General features: G+C 43.0%; 1 protein-coding gene across 2 annotated transcripts in view; it reads left to right on the forward strand.

The window, feature by feature from the left end:
- The window catches only part of LOC142496097 (V-type proton ATPase 116 kDa subunit a 4-like), a 115,180-nt gene extending 94,697 nt beyond the window's left edge, over positions 1–20,483 (forward strand). For both annotated transcript variants that reach the window (XM_075602498.1, XM_075602497.1), the window contains exons 7-21: positions 221–347; positions 903–985; positions 1,825–1,918; positions 3,128–3,340; positions 4,721–4,871; positions 6,406–6,545; positions 9,434–9,591; positions 10,560–10,632; positions 12,181–12,299; positions 12,992–13,208; positions 13,850–13,957; positions 14,685–14,810; positions 15,892–16,009; positions 17,962–18,139; positions 20,095–20,483. In XM_075602498.1, the coding sequence (XP_075458613.1) occupies positions 221–347; positions 903–985; positions 1,825–1,918; positions 3,128–3,340; positions 4,721–4,871; positions 6,406–6,545; positions 9,434–9,591; positions 10,560–10,632; positions 12,181–12,299; positions 12,992–13,208; positions 13,850–13,957; positions 14,685–14,810; positions 15,892–16,009; positions 17,962–18,139; positions 20,095–20,188 (1,999 nt within the window). In that variant the 3' untranslated portion in view covers positions 20,189–20,483. The remainder of the gene's footprint in view (positions 1–220; positions 348–902; positions 986–1,824; positions 1,919–3,127; positions 3,341–4,720; positions 4,872–6,405; positions 6,546–9,433; positions 9,592–10,559; positions 10,633–12,180; positions 12,300–12,991; positions 13,209–13,849; positions 13,958–14,684; positions 14,811–15,891; positions 16,010–17,961; positions 18,140–20,094) is intronic.
- The last annotated feature ends 3,583 nt before the right edge of the window (positions 20,484–24,066 follow it).

Genomic DNA, 24,066 nt, shown 5'->3' on the forward strand with positions numbered 1-24,066 from the left:
CGGGGAAAAAAAATCATTTTAAAAGCAATATGAGTTTCTGTTTTGATAGATTTAGGGCAATTGTTTTGCCCCAGAATTACACCACTTTTCATACATAAACTCTTCTCATTATATTCCAAGGTAGTTCCCTACTCTGGAGTAACACCGTCAGTGTTATTCACATATTTGGAAGTTTAAGTCCCTGGCCTGGGTTTGCAAATATCTCTTCTACCTTCTTCAGGTTCATAGCCGGCGTGATCGGCCGGGAGCGAATGGCTATGTTTGAGAGGATGTTGTGGAGAGTTTGCAGGGGGAACATTTACCTGAAGTACAGTGAGCTGGAAACCGCACTACAAGATCCTGTCACGGTGAGGAGGACGCGGGAAGAGGCCGACACTTTTAAAAGCCGGATTATTATTTCATAGCAGTAAAAAGGGAGATTTTGCTTCTGCCCCATGTACTAGCTAATAAAGATGTACAGGTCATTTGCTGCTTTGGGCTAATTTTGGTGTGTAATGTCATGTAGTCATGTAACTATGTAAAAAGTAATTTATTTAATCAGGAATCAGGGTGACCTTTTTTGGGGGGGATTTTCAGGCCAAAATCTTCCAAACTCTGCATGATTTAAACTTAAAAAAAAAAAATGAAATCTGCAATAAGGCCGGACTATTACTGTAATCTGGGAACTTCCAGATACGCTCAATTCTGGGACGAAGCCAAATTCTATTCAATTGCATAGTTTTTTTAATTGAGATTTTTTTGGCAAATATCGTCACATATTTGTAGTGTATGACTATTACTGTATCGTTACGAGCAATCCCAGAAGAAAGCACCAATTAACCGTGCAAAGTAAAGCTCTACACTGGCAGTGTTCTGTTCCTCAGGTCTTTGTGATGCTTTGCATTCTCCATTGGTCTCTATAGAAAGAAGACGTGACGAAGAACGTTTTCATCCTATTCTACCAAGGAGAGCAACTCAAACAGAAAGTGGTGAAAATCTGTGATGGGTGAGTGTTGAGTGTAGAGTGTAGCCACCTGGCTTTCTCCCTTCCTGTCTTCTGGGAGACTTTAACATACTTATCCAGGCCGGGATGATGGCGGTGCCATTGGTGTGAACGCACCTGGCCCGCACTTACAGAGGCCCTGCGTTGTTCCCCGGCCCAACTGACCAGTTAAAGTGTGATTACAGGAGTTGGGCCGGGGGAGAGGGCCGGGCCCCGCCATACTGGACCAATCTTCACACTATGTAATGCCCCATAACATCTCCACCCTCAAACCTTAATGGGATCACCTGTCTGGCTGAACCATATCCCACCGGTGGTCCCACAATCAGCAGCCTCTTTACCTTTTGTTTCAACATGGAAAGTTCTTCCTTCAAGGCCCTCATTACCTCTTTGTATCTGTTTGTCCTTGTCTGTATTTGGATGTAACTATTTATGTAATTATCAAATCTCTCTACCCCCATTGTACTGCACTGCGGAATATGTTGGCGACATCCAAAATAAACAATAATAATAATAGATCACCATCCATATAACACATCCGGAGACATCGCACCATCTGCTGGTAGCTTTCGTATATATAATATGTGTCTGTGTAAATATTGTTTTTTATATTGAGTCAACCGTTTACACAGCTTTTATACTAAACACAGCACAGTATAGGAACGTATAAGGCAATATAAGGATAAGTGCAGCAGATGTACACGTAAATATTGAGTTAAATAAGGAATTCCTGTTCCCTAGATCTTACACTATGGATTATTCTTATTCAATTTTCCCTATAAATGCATGCAGCCTCTTCCATGAATTCCCCCAGTGTAACAAAACACAACTTTTTCCAACAGCTTCAGAGCCACGGTCTACCCGTGTCCTGAGTCTTCGAGCGAGCGCAGGGATATGGTGGCTGACGTCAACACGAGGATTGAAGACTTAAACACCGTGAGTGTGAGAATAGTCAGCCTGGTATAGACAAGAACACCCCCCAGCATCCTGCCTCCCATCAGCCCAGATCTAAGTCACTTTCACAGTGAATCATTTCCATAACACAGTAACAGGACCTTATGACCCACTGCCTAAACACGTACAGTACCCTCTTCACCTTGCCCTAACATTTGCACTTCCATGTAGTCCTCCTGTCTCTGAGAGTCTCCCAACACACCAGTTAGATTGTAAGCTCTTCAGTGCAGGGATGCCTATGTGCTGCGTGCACTTTCTGGAGCTATAGAAATACAATTACAATACAATATACTGAGCCACAGTTCAAAGTGGGCAACGTTGAGTCTCATTTTCAACAGGCCAAACTTCAGGTGATGTAACACTCTCTAGTTTTTTTCCCCTGTTCACTGATTTTTAAATTGTTCATGAAAAATTAACCCAAAAGCAAAGTTAACATGGCTGCTAAACCCTTTCCACCTTGTGACATCACTTGACATCAGAGGAGCCTTATCAGAGTGTGACATCACTTGACATCAGAGGAGCATTATCAGAGTGTGATATCACTTGACATCAGAGGAGCATTATCAGAGTGTGATATCACTTGACATCAGAGGAGCCTTATCAGAGTGTGACATCACTTGACATCAGAGGAGCCTTATCAGAGTGTGACATCACTTGACATCAGAGGAGCCTTATCAGAGAGTCTCCGGGCTGGGGGTGTGAAAGGGAGGCTACCACCTCTTGTTCACCATGCTCGCTCACTATCTCTAGATGAGATAGGCGCCTCTCTGTCTGGGTAGACAATGGCTCTGCTCTTCATACCAACGCCTCCCAGATAGGAGGACTGCCAATCCCCTCTCTCCTTTGTCCTCAACCCCCTTGTGGTATCAGCTATACCCAGATCCCTGGGCGTGTAGACTGAGTAAGTGGATTACCAGCCTAGCATGCCCACGGAACATGAAATACACAGTTACACTATACATCCCACACCGTATACATACAATTAAGGTTTACCTATACATTACGGGGTTTTACACATAACATGCTGGCCAAATGAACCACATGTAGTGCAGGGCAATCCTGTACATCCATCACACGGACAAGGACCAGGGCCCAGGCTTAACCTTTAATATGCTTGTCCCTGGGCCCTTATCATCATAGCGCCCTGCAGGTCTCTTACTCTCCCCTGCTCACCCTCGCTCTGCCTTGCAGGTCCTCACCCAGACCGAGTCTCACCGGCAGCGCATGCTGCTGGAGGCGGCTCAGAGTCTGTGCAGCTGGGGGATCAAGGTGAAGAAGATGAAGGCCGTGTTCCACATGCTCAACCTGTGCAACATCGACGTCACCCAGCAGTGCGTCATCGCTGAGATCTGGTGCCCCGTGGCCGACAAGGAGCGCATCAAACGTGCGCTTTACTGTGGCATGGTGAGGGGAATATGGCAGGGTGGCAGCTGCTCCTGTTGCCTGCATATTGACTCCCCATTTGGATGTCTGCAGTCTGGTCGTGTTGCAATAAGGCTGCCGTGCTCATGAAACGTGGAGGGGCTTCCACTTTGACGGTTGTATGGGTTATCTATATAAATCACTGTTTGCTCTGTATGCATTTAAGTCCTGATGAAGGTGTGAAAGGAACACCGAAACGTTGGTCTGAAAAAAGTAAGAATATTTTATTAACACAATGAGGCTGGTAAGCTACATCTGTGTCCATGAAGACACGAGAGAAGCTGCGGCACCTTCTTGATGCAGGCACACAGACTCTTTGCTAATGGAACCATGGAGCATTTATTTTGAATAAGGTGTATAACACTTTGTTGTTTAAATGAAACCTCCCACATTTTTCGTAAGTCCAGTAACCCACTGCAAAGTGATCTATTATATTCCTCTTCAGCAGCGTAGGGGTTAGTACGTACAGCCCAACCCCCTTATAACGCTGTGCTGGGGGTCCAAAGAATCACATCGCGCTATAAGCGGATCGCGTTAGAAATAATGTACAATTGTCTGCATTGTACAATAACGTATTTAAGATACCAATAATCGTGTTGTAAAGTATTCATAAATACGAAAATTGGGAGCCACGCTTGCATCGCGTTATAAGCGGATTCGCGTTGTAACGGATCGCATTATAACAGGGTTGAGCTGTACTCTGTATAAATCATTAGTCTTGTTATATACAGTATGTACTGCTAAAAGTGTTTCTACAACTGTGGAACGCAAAGTGTACATACAGGGTGTGCAAGAGTTTCAGGGGCACATATAGGGAACGTGAGCGTTCCAAGGGCACATACAGGGTGTGCGAGTGTTCCAAGGGCACATACAGGGTGTGCGAGTGTTCCAAGGGCACATATAGGGTGTGCGAGTGTTCCAAGGGCACATACAGGGTATGTGAGCGTTCAAAGGGCACATACAGGGTATGTGAGCGTTCAAAGGGCACATACAGGGTACGTGAGCGTTCCAAGGGCACATACAGGGTACGTGAGTGTTCAAAGGGCACATGGATGGTATACACTCTATGCATGTCACACCAGCTACCAATGGCCACTTATTCCCTTGGCAATGCAATAACTAATAGTCTGTGTGATAAAGAAACACTTTAACGCAGACCAGCACACAAGTAGGAAACGTGATTTTCCCAATTGATAATGCTGTAGCTAATAGAATAACAGGCACAACATCTGTACCACTCTTTTAGTACCAAAAAAAGCAAAATCACACTTGGCAATTGTAACTTTCAATCCCTTAGCTTCCCGTAGGCTTCGTGTATTTTTTGCTTTGTAGTTGCGGGTAAAGTTGTGTCTGTTATTGCAGGAGCGCAGCGGTTCCACCATCGCTCCCATTGTGACCGACATACCCACAAGGATGGAGCCACCAACCTTCAACCGCACCAACAAGTTCACATCAGGTTTCCAAAACATTGTGGATGCCTACGGGGTCGGGAATTACAGGGAGTTGAACCCAAGTAAGAACCTTATCCCATTCATTACATTCAACTAAGAACCTTATCCCATTCATTCATTCTAACTAAGAACCTTATCCCATTCATTACATTCAACTAAGAACCTTATCCCATTCATTACATTCTAACTAAGAACCTTATCCCATTCATTACATTCAACTAAGAACCTTATCCCATTCATTAAACCCAAGTAAGAACCTTATCCCATTCATTACATTCAACTAAGAACCTTATCCCATTCATTAAATCCAACTAAGAACCTTATCCCATTCATTCATTCCAACTAAGAACCTTATCCCATTCATTAAATCCAAGAAAGAACCTTATCCCATTCATTAAACCCAAGAAAGAACCTTATCCCATTCATTACATTCAAATAAGAACCTTATCCCATTCATTCATTCTAACTAAGAACCTTATCCCATTCATTACATTCAACTAAGAACCTTATCCCATTCATTAAACCCAAGTAAGAACCTTATCCCATTCATTACATTCAACTAAGAACCTTATCCCATTCATTAAATCCAACTAAGAACCTTATCCCATTCATTCATTCCAACTAAGAACCTTATCCCATTCATTAAATCCAAGAAAGAACCTTATCCCATTCATTAAACCCAAGAAAGAACCTTATCCCATTCATTACATTCAACTAAGAACCTTATCCCATTCATTCATTCCAACTAAGAACATTAACCCAGTCATTAAACACAACTAAGGGGGTCATTCAATATGCTACAAGTAGACTGAAAACTCCCATTTAATTGAATCCCCTAAGAGCCTTATCCAATTCAATCAACCCAAGTAACAACCATATCCCATTCTCTCCATGTGAAACACAACCTTATCCAATGGCTGTAACGTCACTGTCACACTCAAGTGGATGAATCCATTTCAGATCCCATTGTCAACTCTACTTGTTACTGTAAAGAAGTCACTTTGCCTTAGGCAACAACATTTGATTGTAAACTCTTTGGAGCAGGAACAAAGCACTGTATACATACAGTATAGCACTTTCTATATAAGAAAATATTATACAGTATGAGTGGTATGATATCCATGTACATGCCATGCAGTCAGGTCGCCAAATTGTTTGGGAAAAAGGATCTGGATTAAGGAAAAGCAGCTGTTTCCACATAACAGATATTAGTAACACAGTTCAATGTGAGTCTTTCTTACGCCGAAACTCCCATGTGTATGTGGCCCCACGTTCCGTTTAATTCCTAAACCTTTGTTAGTTTATTTTGTGTTTTTTTTGTGTGCAAAGATTTCCCACATCGTGCACACAACATTAGTTAAAGGGATTAAAAAATAGAAGTACTGTGCTTGGCTTCAGAAAGCCTGCTAGCTCACGGGGATACTCTTTTTTTTATGGATTTAAGATCTATGCTGTAGTTTTGCTGTAAAGATAGAGACTGAGAAATATGTGTGTCCTTAAAGCAGTGGGAATGAAGTTTTATGTGCATGATAACCAGTGGAGCCCTGCTCCTCTTTTCCCTTTCTTATCTCTTTTTTCCCTGCTCCCTCCTTACAGCTCCCTACACCATCATCACCTTCCCCTTCCTCTTTGCGGTGATGTTTGGTGACTGTGGCCATGGGGCTGTCATGTTGGGAGCTGCCCTTTGGATGGTTATGAATGAGAAGAAGCTGCTGGCTTCGAAGAACAATAATGAGGTGAGATGATTGGCGCACTGCGTTGTTCTCTTTCTGATGTTGTCTACCTCCCAACCCCTCGTCCTGATCACCTGCATCCTCACTAACTTGACTGCTACTTCCTGCAAAACTGACTTGTCCACATGAATTGATTAACACACAATCCCAGCTAGCTCAAACTCCTACACCCACCACATCATGAATATATTTTTATGTCAAAAAAGAGTGCCACTGAGCGTGGCAAATGCACACAACAAAAGACAGGGGCGCCCAACTCTACATCCAATTGACAAAACATATATGGTAATAAGTGAAAAAAAAAAAAGGTGTACAAACAGCGCTTGTGCAAACAACAAGTGATTGACCTTAGATACAATGTCAAAATGGTAGTCCTGGAGCTGCCTGTATAGATTGTTCTGGTATCTTCCACCCAGACTTGGATTTGTGGAAAAAGGCAACCTCCTCTGGCGCTGAGGTGGGGGCTTGAAATTTCTTCTATCAGACTGTGACCTGATAGAAGAAATTTCAAGCCCCCACCTCAGCGCCAGAGGAGGTTGCCTTTTTCCACATATATGGTACTAAGTATAAAGTTTAAATACTTCAATAATAATAATAATAATTACTTGGTTATTTAGTTAAACCCTTTGGCCAAAGCGTCGCAAGCCTGCATACCAAACGTCAAGGTATAATCAAAAATGCATGTCCTACACTACACTATGAACCCTTCCTTTTGCCTCTGTATGAGGGGAAAGAACCATAGTAGGTCCTGTTCTTGCAGAAAAGTGAAAAGACCTCCCAAGTTAAAAAGGTGAGGAGGAGTGAGCTCTGGGGGGAGGGTTCACAGTGTAGTGTAGGACCTGCCTTTTTGGTTATACCTTGGATATCACCTAGGATATCACCTGTGGCATCCCGCAAGGCTCTGTTCTGGGGCCCCTACTCTTCTCAGTGTTCATTAATGATCTTCCCACAGCTTGTAAGGAAGCCTCAATACACATGTATGCAGATGACACAATCCTATATGCACACAGCCTTAGCCTCTCTGACCGTCAACACATACTTCACTTTTTGAGACTCGACTTTTTGAGACTCGAAAACTGGATTTCCCAAAACAAACTGTTTTTAAACACTGACAAGACTGTAACAATGGTACTTGGGACCAAGACTAAATTTTTAAAGCTTCCAGCGACTGAGCTCCAGATTAGAACCAACGCTAACACCACCCCAACCCCTGTCACTAGTTTTAAATACCTGGGCTTATGGTTTGACTCCCACTTAACATTCGGGATGCACATTTGATACCCTGACAACCAAGACCTATGCCAAACTAGGAGTACTTTACAGGAACAAATCCTCCCTAAGTCTCCTGGTCAGAAAGCGTATCGCACAGCAGATGCTAATGCCAATTATTGACTATGGAGACATAGTATATGGCTCGGCACCTCAAACCCACCTTAGCAAACTTGACACCCTCTACAATTCAATTTGTCATTTTGTTCTCCAATGCAACGACAACACACATCACTGCGAAATGCTGAAAGAACTAGATTGGTCATCACTAGAGTCTAGGCGCAAAGTTCACCTTTCCTGTCTTGCCTTTAAATTCTTCATGGGCAAGCTACCCAGCTATCTGAACAAGCTCCTCACCCCTACCACTTGCAGCACTTATCACCTGAGATCAGACTCCAAAAGACTGTTCATGGTACCAAGGCTCAACAAAGTATCCGGCCGTTCCTCCTTCTCCTACCGTGCACCCCAAAACTGGAACAACCTACCAGAGACTCTCACATCCACCACCAGTTTAAGTTCTTTCAAATCTAAGGCTGTCTCACATTTTAATCTGGTCTGTAACTGTTTCATACGCCCATAATATATATTTTCTTTAACTGTGCACGCAATGTCTTGTATATAATGTATACCCTGTTCATTTATGTAACTATGTATTATTTGTCTTACTCTGTGCCCAGGACATACTTGAAAACGAAAGGTAACTCTCAATGTATTACTTCCTGGTAAAATATTTTATAAATAAATAAATAAATAAATAATGTTTGGTATGCAGGCTTGCGACGCTTTGGCCAAAGGGTTTAACTAAATAACCAAGTAATTATTATTATTGAAGTATTTAAACGTTATACTTATTACCATTTATGTTTTGTCAATTGGATGTAGCGTTGGGCTCCCCTGTCTTTTGTTGTCCACATGAATGTCTATGCAGTAGAAGCGGTAAACATATCTCAAATCAAATCATTAAATTAACTATATATTCTTTTTAGAACTCAGCTCTCAGCCATTCATATAAAAGCGAACGATACAAAATAATAATAATAATACTATTGTTTAATTTGTGATTTTATTTATGAGGCTGGAAATACTTTATTTGCTGCTAATGCATAAAACATTAGATGAAGAAGAATTCGCTTGGTGGACAGGTCGGTTCCACAGGGTTTAGCCGACTTTTTCCAGAGCTGCTGTAAAGCCTCAGACCCTGCTATTCTTTTTATATTTATGATACACTTGTGTCTTTCCCAAGCAGTTTTTAAATTCTTTAGTGTAATAGCTGCGATCACCCCTCCTAAAGTGTGTTCCATGCATCTACAGTACAGTACTATACTTTCACTAACTTGGTCTAACATCCTCCAGTTGACGAGCACTGACCACTTGTTTCAGCATTTCACATTCTCTGAAATGTGGCTCTGTTATTTTCTGGTAACTATGTAAAGCACTGCACATATGGTTGGCATTATAAACAGATATGAAAAGGATATAATTTAGGATAAGATAGATTGGCCAGAGGGAAGCCCCATTATGTCACTGATGTTACCAGGAGGTTCAGGTTAGTGATGGATACATTGTTGTGGAACTCAACTTGATTTTCTGACCTCTCTGATGCTGAACAATTCCACCTCCAGATCTGGACCACGTTCTTCGGAGGACGGTACCTTATCCTCCTCATGAGCGTGTTCTCCATCTACACCGGCTTCATCTACAATGACTGCTTCTCCAAATCCTTCAACATATTTGGCTCATCCTGGAGAGTTCGTCCCATGTTCACCAACGGCACAACGAAGTAAGTTTTTCATTTCACAGCCGACTCCTGAGCACCTGCGGATCTAGCATAAGAAAATTGGTTTAGATCACACATAGTAATGGGCCTTTTGTGTAAAGGTAAAGAACTGTTTGCTCTGACATACTGCACCTTTGCTCTCTCACTCTTGCTCATCAGAAGAGGTTAACTAACCGATCGGGTTGAGACACTTTAGACCTCGTTGCATTTTTGCCGCAAAGAAAAGGAACATATTAATTAATATACAGATACAGAATTTGATGATTCTATTACAATATGCGTCTCTTAACTTCCCACTATCTCCTCTTACTGACTCTCTTTTAATGCTTGTGCATTCACTGCAAACTTGGCACAAAGTGCATTGATACATTGATGCTAATAGATACAGGGTGTAAATGCCTCTCAGAATGGTGCCACCGTTGCCTGGATACAGAGAGCCCAAAGATTCTTGACCTTCAAACCTTTGCTATCTTTAATTCACATTTTTCTTTATCATATCCTCTTGTGTAGATTCTGCATTAGTTTTCGATTCCAGAGAAATATTGATGCCCCAGTGATTTTGTGTGGGGCCTCCTAAGGTTGTTGTTTGAAAGTGTTTTAAGAAATGCTGTATAACCCACTGACTGTGACTTTGAAATCACTGCAGCATTCTCACCCTGTTTAGGCTGGAGGAGTACAGTAGCTGTGCAGTAATGTCACTGCTTTTCATGTGGGTGAAACCAGTTCGATTCCCAGTGTTAGGGACACTTTATCTCCTTGTACCTTCAGCCACACGGATTAGATTATAAACTCTTCCGGCATGGACTGATTGTGCCTGAAAACTTCCATGTGCAACACAGTGTAAGAAATAATTATATAGGGTATGACCCCCACCGAAAAGCAGTATGCATTGTGAAATTTATGCTTTAAGTTGCCTTATATACAAGGTACTAAACATAAATAATCCTATGAAGTATCTCTGTGTTGCTTAGCATTATATGGCAATTGGACCCAGCAGTTCCGGGTGTGTTCTCTGGAAATCCGTATCCCTTCGGGATCGACCCGGTAAGTAAAAAAAAGCTTGTTACTGTACATGTACATTGTTGAAAATGGAATATTAAAACAGAGATAGAATAAGCTTGATACATAAACACAAAGGGGTCTTGTAGGAGGACATGTGCAGAGGTACACAATGGAGACTGTTGTAAGGTGAAATTATAACAAGGCTTTATTGTGCCTGTCGCTTTAAACAGCAAAAAAAATCAACATAAGCAAAATAGTGAGCCAACCAAAAACCCCTATCTCTGCTTTGGAGACTATCTATACATGTAGCTCGGCCCTCTCTGACTGGGTTGGTTAGCTAAGCTATTTACCAGCCCCAAATCATGGAGACATTTATCAATACACAGACATAGATAATAGTCTTATACGAAAAAGTCTTATCTGTTAGCTGGGCTGCTGTAGGGGAAGTTTCTCTGCTCTCCTGGAACCGCACCCTTGTGTGCACAGAAAATGTCAGGCTCCAAGTTTAGAGTCTTGTCCCCTTTGTCTTGTGGTCAGCTTGTCGCTCAAGACATCTGTCCTTCCTTGGTTCAGCCCCATTGTGGACTAAGGAATCTCTGCTCTGTCTCCAAAGTTCAGCTCAGGTGTGAGCTAAGGAGTCTCACTTCCTGTCTTAAAAGACAGGCTTTTCTAAGCAATCTAATCAGGCAGGTGGTGTTAGTTAATTGCCTACCAGCAGTTAACCACCACACTGCTGGATTAGAGGCACATTTGTGAGCAGGGATAAGTCCCCTGTTACACGTCTAATTACTTATATCTATAGTTTCCCAGCTTTAAACTGGGACAAAACCTGTGCAAACATAACAAAAAAACTGATTTTATCAAAGGGAAACCTCCAATTTTATTTCACTTTTTGCACTGGTTTGGCTACAAGAAGACTTTAGTAAATAGATCCAAAAGTGTAACATCCCCCTCACAGCTGTGTGCTGTCTATCTCATGTCTGTACGGCCTATTTACCAAGCAGATGTTTTGCAGATTATAAAACTAAGATTTCAAGCTCTTCAGACCATAAACTTCATTATCCCAATGTTGTCTTTTATATTTAATACACTCCTTTTATCTTACTATGTAAGGCATTGGTTGTACAGTTGGCTTACTGCTAAGCCTCAGTGCACCTTACACTCAGTCATGTGCTAACACTTAGAATGATTTAGTAAATCTGGCCCTTGCAGCAGAACCCCTTTTGATAATAATAATAATAATAGCATGTTCTTGTATAGCGCTGCTAATTGTACGCAGCGCTTTACAGAGACATTTTGCAGGCACAGGTCCCTGCCATGTGGAGCTTACAATCTATGTTTTTGGTGCCTGAGGCACAGGGAGATAAGGTGACTTGCCCAAGGTCACAAGGAGCCAACACCAGGAATTGAACCAGGCTCCCCTGCAGCAATCTCAGTGTCAGTCAGTGTCTTTACTCACTGAGCCACTCCTTCTCCTTGATGGAGTTTGATACACAAGCCATAAATCGGTGACACAAAGCAGCAGTTACATTGTGACTGTGGCTCATTCTCCCAACTCGTACAATCTCCCAACCTCTTGTCTTTCCCCAGATCTGGAACATTGCTAAAAACAAGCTGAACTTCCTCAACTCCTACAAGATGAAGATGTCTGTGATCATGGGGATCACTCAGATGGTTTTCGGGGTGATACTCAGCCTTTTTAACCACCTGTAAGTTTGGTTTTACTCTCCTATTGGCACTTTCCTGTTACACCAGTGACCTCCTGCATCAGCAAGAATAGGATGATACAAACTCCCCCGCTCTTTATGGCTGTCATGTCAACAAGTTACTAGTCTCATAACCCTATTGGGTATTGCAAGCATCCCTGGCTACCAAGGGGTTAGAGTCAAGTGTCATTTATTTATAGACTGTGCAGCACAGATATTCCTTGTATAAATTGCCTTTATTCTGATTCTTCACCTAATCCCGCACCAGCTTTCATTGTTACAGTATCAATCATGTAAAATCTTTGCGAAATGAGAGAAAATCCGGGGAACTGATTTGGGTGGATTCACTCATCTCTAGTGTTGGGGTCAAGGCTAAGGTTAGTGTTGGGGTAGCGTTGGTGCTAGTGTTGGAGTAGAGGCTAAGGTTAGTATTGTGTTGTGTGTAGGATTAGTTTTGGGGTAGGATTAGTTGTATTAATGTTAGAGTTGGTGTTAGGGTCAAGGCTAAGGTTAGTTTTAGGGATAGTGTTGGGTTAGGATTGGTGTTACTGTTTGGGTTACTTAGGATCTGATACTTTTAATACCTATGAGAATGGAAGAAAGGTCCATCTGCACTGAATGTATACAGCCCAAGTCCACACTTGGGTTTTCTGTGCACAGGTGGTAAATAAATGATTTCCATTTAATCTGCCTAGAAACTTCAAGAGACACATAAACATCATCCTGCAGTTCATCCCCGAGATGATCTTCATTCTCTCCCTCTTTGGGTATCTGGTCTTCATGATTATCTTCAAGTGGTGCGCATATGATGTGCACACCTCCCAGGTAGCTCCCAGCATCCTCATCCACTTCATCAACATGTTCCTCTTCACTTACGATGTCCCAACAAATGCTCCTCTCTACACACATCAGGTAAAAGGGAACTCTGGGCTGTTGTATCTAATGGGGGAGTCTCCAATTCAAGATATGAGTCATGTAGTAGGATCATCGGTTTGTAATCAAAATGGGATGGAATTGCAGGAATCCCAAGTGTTTGTGCATGAGGCAGAAGCATGAATGTTCATACTTCCCAGTGCTGTATGTGAAGCCAGATAGCGAAGACATTAAGTTAATTAAGAGACCGGTAGATGTATTCCTTCACTGGAGTATCCATAATGATGTATTGTGGGTTATGTAGAAGGCACTGGAACATTACAATGTCAGGTTCTATGACATTGATGAATGCTATTGGGAAATCCTGGCATACCATATCTGCTTGGTTTTCTCCACTCAAGAGTCTTCTTTACTGGCGGACAGTAGAGTTGTAAAGATAGAATGTGCGGTTGCTGGTAAGAAGATACAGGTATAGGACATCTTGTGTGTGTCATTCACAGCCCTTAGTGTTTCTCTCTTATTATGTAGATTAATTGAATGGAAATGACAGTACTAATGAAGTGAGAGGAAGGGATCATTAGGAACTAACCCTCAAAGAAATGAAGGCTATAACGCTGCAGTGAAAAGGTCTTGGCTTTGGTGAATTAACCATGAGGTTTCCGTGTAACATTCCCTTCCAGAAAGAGTTGCAGATCTTCCTTGTTATTTTTGCCCTGATTTCAGTACCCTGGATGCTTCTAATTAAACCCTTTGTCCTACGAGCCAACCACATCAAAGGTCAGCGCATGGTGAGTGTGTACAGTCTGTATCATGTATAATTATATAGTAAAGGAGTGAGGGTACACAAAAACAGTAATAATCCAAAAGATTGGAGCGGGTTCTACTGCGAACGTACTAAACTGTACTACAGTATGTAGAGGGTAAAAAAAAGCAGGCACACCAAATGTAACAATGAATCTCCCCCTCTCTCTCCCCCAAATCTTAGGTTCACTAGTTCTGTATTTATAAAATATTTTAACAGGAAAAAATACATTGAGCATCACTTCTCCTATTCAAGTGCGTTCTGGGCACAAAATAATGTTGTAACATTTCAAATCACTGTTACAAACGCGTTTAAAGTCTATGACGATAAACGAATAACTTGTTTAAACCACTTGACTCCCTTCTGCCGGTACTTATTAAGCTGTGCAGTTCTATGCGACACCTTCTGGCACCGGAACTATAGCCCGTTTTAGTAAATAGACCCACTTACTAAATATGGCCCAGGGGTCTTATGGCTTAGCACTGATTAGACCAAGGGACGTATTTACTAATCAATATAATATCTCTTTGAATGTTAAGTAAGATGGTTTTCTTATTAACCCCTTCCCTGCCTAAGGGGAAAGCAGCGAAGGGGTTAATATCCACGGAACAGGGTCAGAGCTGCGTAAGAACACCGTGATAACTCTTCAGGCTGCAGGCTGGGCGGGCCCCTGGCTGGGAAGTAACTGCTCTCTCTCTACCTCTCTCTCTCAGCTGCATTCATCGCCCCTGCCCGAGGACCAGACTGAGGATAAAGATGTAGAGGGCGCGCAGGCCAATCACGCCAAGGTGGCCAGCCAAGAGGAGCACGGGGAAGGACATGGAGAGCACGGGGGAGAGGTGTGTGACTCGGGGGGAGGGGAAAGAGGGGTAGGGGGAGAGGGGGGCAAACCCGAGAGGGGGGATGGGGGGGGGATGGGAGGAGGAAAGGGTGGGGGGTGGGAGGAGGAAAGGGTGGGATCGGAGGGGGAGTGTGGGGAGAGGGAGTGGGGGGTGAATTTCAGACCTCTGGGATTGGGGAGGGAGGCAGGAGAAAAACATCCGGGTCCGTAATATTTTCATTTTTTCTGCAGTTTCTGCTTATGTTAAAAAAAAATAAACAAATGTCTGCAACACAAATAGCTGCTTTAACCCTTTCAAAGATGAAGGGGTTAATGTAATTTCTGCGAGGTATAAGTGATGGTTGTTCTGCCGTAACAAAGTAGTAGTACTGTGTTCGATTTCCAGAAGTTCTGTGAAACAGTCAATCTATTTTGTAAGAGCTTATGTTCTATTTATGCTAAAAGAAGAAAAGCAAGAGTTAAAAATAAAATTAACTCAGGGGGGAACGTGAAAATTAAAAAGAAATGGTAGTAGTCTGTACCGTGTGGATCAATCACAATGAAGGGTTATTGAGGCCGGTTGGGAGTTTGGCGTGGGCGCTGTGCAGAGGGAGTTAGACGGGGGCTCTTACCTTCTCCGGAGCCGGCATCTCCTCCTGCTACAATTATTTGCCTTGACGACGTGACGTCACAGGATGCGCGGGGCCTCTTGCTCGCCCTCGTGTCATGTGATGTCACGTTGTCATTGCTACGCATCGTTAAATGGTAGCAGGAGGATATATTGTCGGCACTTACAGAGGTCCTGTGCTCTCCCCTGTCAATCACAGTTTAAATGTTGTGATGGTTAATTTAACCACAACATTACACTGTGATCACGCAAGTTTGGCCAGGGAAGAGCGCGGAGCTCCTGTAAGTGCGGGCTTGGTGCAGTCACACGGAATGCATCGCCATCAAGCTGGCCCTGATTCTGAGTTACTCGTATAACATGAACCTTCTCCTAGATTTGTAGGACCATAAATATAGAGGTAGATTGTAATAAACAGGTTAACCTTGATGGATATATGTAGTTTTTAACGTTATCTTCTCTGCTGTCTTCACAGTTTGATTTTGGGGATATATGTGTTCACCAAGCCATCCACACCATAGAGTTCTGCCTGGGATGCATATCCAACACGGCCTCCTACCTTCGGCTCTGGGCTTTGAGTCTGGCTCATGCACGTAAGGGGCTTCTGTTTGAGTATTTTCCAGTAGACTGTTACAGGTAGGAAGGCCACACAGTCCCACTAAGTTCACATCCATACTACAGGAACCAGCTCTCCATCTCCTTTCCCTCCCTTTTTTCTCTCCTTCCCTCCCTTTTTTCTCTCCTTCCCTCCCTCCCTCTTTCTCTCTTCCCACCCCACTGTGTACTTGGAGAAGGTGTTAGAAGAATTCCAGAGGCAGTATTTTGGTTTGGCTGGTATCCCATTTTGTAAAGCCTGGGTATTTCACAGGACCCCAAACCATGATGCTGTTGAATATTTTCATCCAGACTCTTATTGGTGATTTGAGGTGTTACAGCTATTTCATTATTGCACATAATGCTCTGTGGCCTTCTCTTTCAGTGTGTTAATGGCCAAACTGAACCTCCCTGATGAGCTGATTGTAAGATCTTTCTCTCTCATCTCCGAGGCCGTTACAGCAGGTGGAAGCCAAGATGTAACGGGGTCACCAGCATGTGTCCGGGGCAGGCGGCAAAGTAGCATTGTTAGGGTCATGGGAAGAGGTCGGAGGCAGGCAGCGAAGAGCCGGCATCAGGGTCACTCATAGAGGTCAAGGCAGGCAGCAAAGTAGCATCATCAGGGTCACTAGCAGCGGTCAGAGGCAGGGACAGAAATGGGATGCGGGAACATAACTGGGACAAGCCAAATGTGTAGGCAAGTACCTTTTATTTAACTACAACTCAAACATGGTACAGGCAAACAGAGGTCACGCAGAGAAGAGGGCATGGGCCAGAGGCTGTAGCATACAAAGCAAAGGCAAAGACTAGACATAAACAGGAAACTTATAAAGACAAAGAATCAGACAGAAGACAGGTATCCCAGTCATGGCTGGAGCTGCAGCATTCCCAGTGGAGGTGTAGGGGAACGGCAGGCCAGGCATGTCAGGATGAACCCGACACTCTCTGACACTCTCTCTCCATCCCTGTCCCTCACCCTTGTCGTGGAAAAACTCAATCCACACTTATTATTATTTAGGCAAAAGCAATCTGTTGAGAAACTTTATTGCAGCGGCCGCTTACAAGAGTACATTAATATTAACTCAAGACATGCTGTCTGACCTAACACAAAGGCTCTATGTAAGCTATCTTATACCAGAATAAGGGGCGGGCATATTTAATATCACAATGTCAGCTCATATGACTTCATTGGACATCATACTTTTCTTTATCTGGTTTTTCTTGTGGTTACTTGGTTATACATTTTTGCAATATATATATATATATTGCAATTAAGCAAAAGGGAAAATTCAGATGCTAGCTAGCACATTCTTCTCAAGGCCGACAGCTTGTACATCTGACTCTGGAAGGGGGAGTTAGTAGATAAGATGGGAGGCCCAGCTTATCAAAGAAATTACAGTTTCAGCATAGAAGAAAGTTTGAAGGAAAGAAATTGTTACACACACATTTTCACTTAACCCATACCACGATGAAACACAAAGCATGACTATGAAAAAAAGCCTGGTTATAGCTATGCATAGAAATAATGTGAAAATATTATTCTTCCATGCCCTCTTTCTCTTTGCTTTTCCCTCTCCCCCTCACTTGTGTGCTAGATTCTTACACTTTTTCTATAAAATGTGGACTTCCATGTACCCATTCTGTTTCTCTAGGTCTCCCAACACACCAGTTAGATAGTAAGCACTTTGGGTGAGGGAATGCTATGCTTTCGATCTACTATGCACTTATCGCTGTATGTTATTGGTCCCTGTATTATGCCTTGTATTGTATAGCCCCACAGAGATTATACAACATATGAAAAGACAAAGCATCAACATTTTGGCCCCAATTACTGTCCAAATCAGTCCCCACCAGAATTTCCATTCATCCATGGTCTAACGCAATAATAACGTAGCAGTATTAGTAAAGGATAACCCAGTTTGCACTGTGACTCTCGTCTTCCTCTTGTCAGAGCTGTCCGAGGTGCTATGGACCCAGGTGATGTTGAATGGCTTGGCCAGCGCAGCCCATGGATGGCTAGGACTTATTATCATCTTCATCATCTTTGCTGCCTTTGCTGGTCTTACAGTGGCCATCCTGCTGATCATGGAGGGGCTCTCTGCCTTCCTGCACGCACTGAGGCTCCACTGGTATGTTCCTAACTGCCCCCGTTACAGAGAACGTCCCTCTAAAAACCCCAAACGGCATACTGCACTGTGCAATAAGGCCGAGTATCTACATAAACATCCAACACACGGAGGGGATTGTGGGCCAAGTTCTGTTTTGGGAAAGTGCACCAGAACAGTTGTTAACTCCCATTCAAATCAACGCAAAATAAGGCCCATTCGGGTGCGTTATCCCGCTGGGTGAATCTGGAGGCTTGTTTACCAACGTCTCTCTGCCGCAAAACCGGGAGAAGACAACGTCACCAGATCCATCAAGGAAAAACATTCCCCGCAGTTTAACAGCTGAGAGACTTTAGTAAATACCTCCATTACTTACCAAAGTCTCACAAGAACAGCACCAGATTTACCAACGGAGAAACTAAAATGGGATTCCTTCTCCTTGAGAAACATGGTGCTGTCTTTGGCACTGGTCTGTCCCCAGTTTTGCCGCTAGAAGATTGAGAGAATAGACCCTCTGAAGGTGCGATGTACAACATCAAACTCCTGAAAAGTGTGTAAAAATACGTCCGAGAGGGAATTCACACTGTGTTATAGTCAGAGGAATTGCAGAGAATTTGAGGCTACGGAAAGAAAATAAATGACACAGACGCAAAGTGATTATAAAATGCTCCCAAAATCACCAACTGAAGCCCAAAACAGGGGGCTAATAATAACACGATGAACCAATGCTGACACACAGGAAGAAAATGTATCTCTAGGGCCAGGGAGGCCAACTCCAGTCCTCAAGAGACTCACTCATAGTGACAGAGCCACTGATTCAGCCACCAATGGTCTGTAGCCCTGACTTGTTGGTGGCTCTTGAGGACTGGAGTTGGCCACCCCTGCTCTAAGAGGTAATTTATGAATGTCTCCTGACAAATACTGCACCAGATTTATTAACACACCTTCCCAGCTAGCTCAAACTTCTACACCCACCACATCATGAATATAAATTTATATCAAAAAGAGTGCTACTGAGCGTGGCAAATGTATACAACAAAAGACAGGTGAGCCAAATGCTACATCCAATTGGCAAAACATATATCGTAATAAGTATAAAGTTTAAATACTTCAATAATAATAATAATAACTTGGTTATTTCGTTTAACCCTTTGGCCAAAGCGTCGTAAGCCTGCATACCAAACGTCAAGGCATAACCAAAAATGCAGGGCCTACACTACACTGTGAACCCTTATACAGAGGTAAAGGGAAGGGTTCCCAGTGTAGTGTAGGACCTGCATTTTGGTTATACCTTGACGTTTGGTATGCAGGCTTACGACGCTTTGGCCAAAGGGTTAAACTAAATAACCAAGTTATTATTATTGAAGTATTTAAACTTTATACTTATTACCAGATTTATTAATCAAGGAAATCCCATGGGTTGCAAGGGGAATGATTCGCATGGTAAACCTGGTGCAGTTTTTATTTACCTTGGTTTTGCAGCCAAGAGCCCCGTAAGTGTCAATTTCATGGCAGAAAAGTGTATCTGCCTCTCTTACAGGAGCATTGCTTTAAAAAAATATATGTATTTCCCACCTAGGTGGGAAGCAGGGAGTCTGCGCAGTAGAAATGAACGCGGTTCAGCTCTGCAGACTTCCTGCTCTGAGATACTTACATCTGATGGTGATGTTGGTATCTCACTGTTATATAAAGTTCCCAACATTTTCTGTGCTCAACTGGGGCTTCTAGCGACATTGCCTTCCGATGTCAGTATCTTGGGAAGCTGGTGGTCCCTGGAGCTGAAATCAACATGGTTCAGCTTTGAAGACCCCCTGCTTCCCACCCAGTAAGCAAAATAAACCAAGAAGTAACAACATGTTAATACAAAGACCCCTGTATATCCATGTAAGACAGGAACCACAATGTCTTGCAGTGCAACTTATACAGTATAATATAATAGGTACACCTCCCTTACATGTGCTTTGTGACTCTCTCTTCAGGGTGGAATTCCAGAACAAGTTCTACTCCGGCGCAGGACACCTCTTCCAACCGTTCTCCTTCCAGCGTATCTTGTATGGAACTGCAGATGAGTAAAAGCAGAGATATCCACCAACCACGCTACCTATTTACAGCCCCACAGTGAAGCGGTCTAATGATGTATAAGTCCATGATAGCAACGATCCATTTCCCTTGTCTGCTCTCATACAAACATACTTCGATACAAAGTGCTCCGAGCGGCCTATGTCCTGAGATTATATACATTGACAAAAAAATTTGTGCGCCAACATTTTAGTGCTAAAAAGTAGTACATGTGCATCGTATGTATAAAGGTCATTATGTGACTATATATCACGCATGTTGAATATATGATTAATACCATTTAAATGAATACCGAATTCTGTGAATATTTAGAAATCAGTGTTGGCAAATATAAATAATTTCTGTAATATTATTTTTTAATAGCCATACCGTAAAATAATTTGTAACAGTTTGTAACATACGCCATATAATGAAACATTCAGGCTGAATCGAACGTGTTTCCGTTGATACAGAGCCACTTCATTCTGCGCTAACACTAGGAACAGACTTTTAGGGGTTATGCCAAGCTGAGGTTGGGTGACGATTGTGGCGCACTTTTTCCTTGTATGAGGAGTGTAGAAACATTCTTTTTTGGTGCATACTGTACCAGACTCGCCTTCTCATGCCGTGTGGCCGGCTGCAGCATGGCTAGTAAAGTTCAAGGGAGTGCTTGTATCTTACTGGTACACAGAAAGCCACACACGGGTGCATACCAACAATAACGGTCTCTACAGAGAAATCCCTTTGGAAAAGGGGTTGAAATGGTGGTTGGAACACAACAGAAAGCAAAGCAATGAGGTATAACAATGCCAGCAATAACTCTATGTATAGACACTGCCAAACCCATGCCCCAAAGTTCTTGCTGGCCAGATAAGACTTTCAGGTTGGCGCTCATAATAATTGGTTGCAGGTCTATGTACATGACCTGATTTGCATCCAGAGTTAAGTACAAGCATACAGGGCGTCCCCCACACTCCCAGTTCAGTTGTCTGCACAGGACTCTCTGGTTGATGCAGAGGGTTAGGGTCTCTACAGGCTCCTGGTAATCTTCTGATAAACAGGAACCCGCATCACATTAGTGCCACTGCAGTGTAGTTTCTCTCCTCCCTCTCCCTCAGCTTCTCCTGTGTGTCACACCTCAACCCCAATATGGCCCGCCAGTCACATGTATGTAAATTTGTATTTATATAGCACCATCCATGTACATAGCGCTTCACAGCAGTAATACAAGTTACATAATAATATAACATGTAATGGGAATGTGCTTGAGACATTAAAGTAACATTAAGAAAAAGGAGTTTCTGCCCCGAAGAGCTTACAATCTAAATGATAAGTAGGGAGAACTTACTGAGACAGTAGGAGGGTGTTCTGGTAAATGCATCTGAAAGGAGTCAAGGTTGATGCATTAGATGTATAATATCCCCCACGGAGCTACCCATAGGCTTCGTTAAAGAGGTGTATTTTACCTTGTACCTGCGATAAAACTGTTCCAAGTGCCACATTACTAGTATCTGTATCTAATATGAATGGCAGCTGAGAATCCGGATACACCAACACCGGTTGATGCATTTTGACTGGGCATTCCAGACGAATGCGTTCTCTCTCTGTCAGCGTCTGCACAGAACATGCTAGGTGTGCACATTCTGAGATAATTCATCGGTAATAAGAAGCAAGTCCTAAGAAACTTCTAACCTCTTGTACAGTTATCGGAGCTGGTCACAGATTTCCAGCTTCTACCTTCTCAGGGTCTGCTGCCACCCCTTCCTGGGATATTACATGGCCCAAATAGCTCACCTGTTCAAAAAGAAAATGGCATTTGGGAGGATTCACTTTCACGTTAGCCCCCACTTAGCTTTGCTACAGATGCAGTAAGATGTACTGTCTTCAGTATCGTGACAAAGTGCGAGATTACAGCCATGTGAATACTTTTGCTCACCACGGTTGGTCCATGGGCAGCAGCGTGCTGGCTACGGTCAGCCGGTAGAATTATTTGTGGGGTTTATTTATGTGATTCCGATTCAGTATTGTGTCTGACAGATGGTGCTCTGAATATCTTTGCTTATTCTTGTGCATGCGCAAGAACGTCAAACGTGTTTCAATACTGTATAAGATACAATGTAGAAATGCCTCACTGTAAACACTGCTTTTCTGTTTAATATGACCTTGTACTTTCATCAAAAGTAGCAGGTTCACACTTTACTCAAAATGATGCACATTAAGCTAGTTTGTCTCTGTCCGTTTCTACCATGGCGCAAAAATACAATGAACTGTCATTGGCGAGACCTCAGGGGAACGTGAAAAAAGAAAATGTGTGTAATAGCGCTAACGCAATAATAAATGTGGGATGTACTGATCACGCCCGTGGTAAATGACCTAATGTCTCATAATTATAAGAAAGGCTGCCAGGAAAGAAAATGACCAATCGGATCCAATCAAACAGATACAAACAAATACTCCGGCGCCTCAATACAGGCATGTGTCCCTGAAGAAGTGATTATGTCACGAAACGCATAGGGTGGTCTTGGGAGTTTGAGACGAATGTGCAGCATATTTTCCGGTTGCTGAACGCTGTGTGCCAGGTTCTGTATTAGCAAGCGCCGTGAAAGAGACTTCCGTGTATGCGCGCGCAATCCGCGACCTGCTATAGACTTACCTTGACGTGGTTAGCAGGCTTGGCATTATTTGATCAAAGGATGTAAACCAAAAGTCTCCTTTATCATATATAACAATCATTTTACAACATACAGTATATATTCCCCAATTATTGCTGTCCCAAAGGGAGAAGCGCAGGGATTCACTGTCTGTTTTTCACATTTGTGTGGCTAATCCCTTTGCCAGCTGCATGCTCCTTACATGGAGAAGCGCGGCGATTATATATTTGTTTTACATTTTCTGTTAGGCCGATTTTAATCCTTAGCAGCATGCCCGTAGAGGGCACCACTATTAGGGTGCAATTAATATATTTAGCCAATCACCTGCAACTGCTTATTGGGCATCTTGTGGGAGGTCAGCCCCTTCTTCTTCTAGGTATATAATCTCCCAGCAAGGTCCCTGTATTTCACTATTCACTTTTCTTGCAGACATGTGAGTATCTTCACTGGTATACACCAGTTTTTAACTGCACTATGTTATAAGCATACGCTTGGATATATTAACCCCTTCTGGGTTTAGGTATACAAAGGAACTGTCCTGCGCTCCGGTATACAGCGCCAGCACCCGTAGGTGTCAGCGTGAGTCAATTGGGAACGGGGTGGAGGGTGCAGATATAAACCTCTAATTTGATCAGGGCTGGGAGGGAAATCCCTAAGCTCTCGCTCTCCGATCTGGGTCCTGCTCTCCTATGACCTCCGTTATCCAACGTGCAGACGTCAGAAATGTGGAGTAGGTAGAAAGAAGAACAGCGCTGTTCTATAGCGTGAAACGCGTTGAGGGGGAGACCGTGGTGTAGCCTTGTGTGTGTGATGTCCGAATAAAGTTTTTTCATTCAAACCCGGAAGTAGCCTGGATATTTGCCACTTGCAGTAGCGCCGGATCCTCTTTCTATCTACCCTTCTGGGTTTATTTCACATAACATTAGTATGCATTTAGCATAGGGACCTGCTATAGAGACTTACCTTGACGTGGTTAGCAGGCTTGGCATTATTTGATCAAAGGACGGAAACTAAAAGTCTCCTTTATCATATAGTTTTTTACACCATATATTTATTCCCCAATTATTGCTGTCCCAAAGGGAGAAGCGCAGGGATTCACTGTCTGTTTTTCACATTTGTGTGGCCAATCCCTTCGCCAGCTGCATGCTCCTTACATGGAGAAGCGCGGCGATTATATATTTGTTTTACAATTCCTCACATCATGAATCATTTCTGTGCTGCTCCCTGTGTCTTGGTCTTTAG

This window comes from Ascaphus truei, chromosome 5, assembly GCF_040206685.1.
Source record: "Ascaphus truei isolate aAscTru1 chromosome 5, aAscTru1.hap1, whole genome shotgun sequence".
Lineage (NCBI taxonomy): Eukaryota > Metazoa > Chordata > Amphibia > Anura > Ascaphidae > Ascaphus > Ascaphus truei.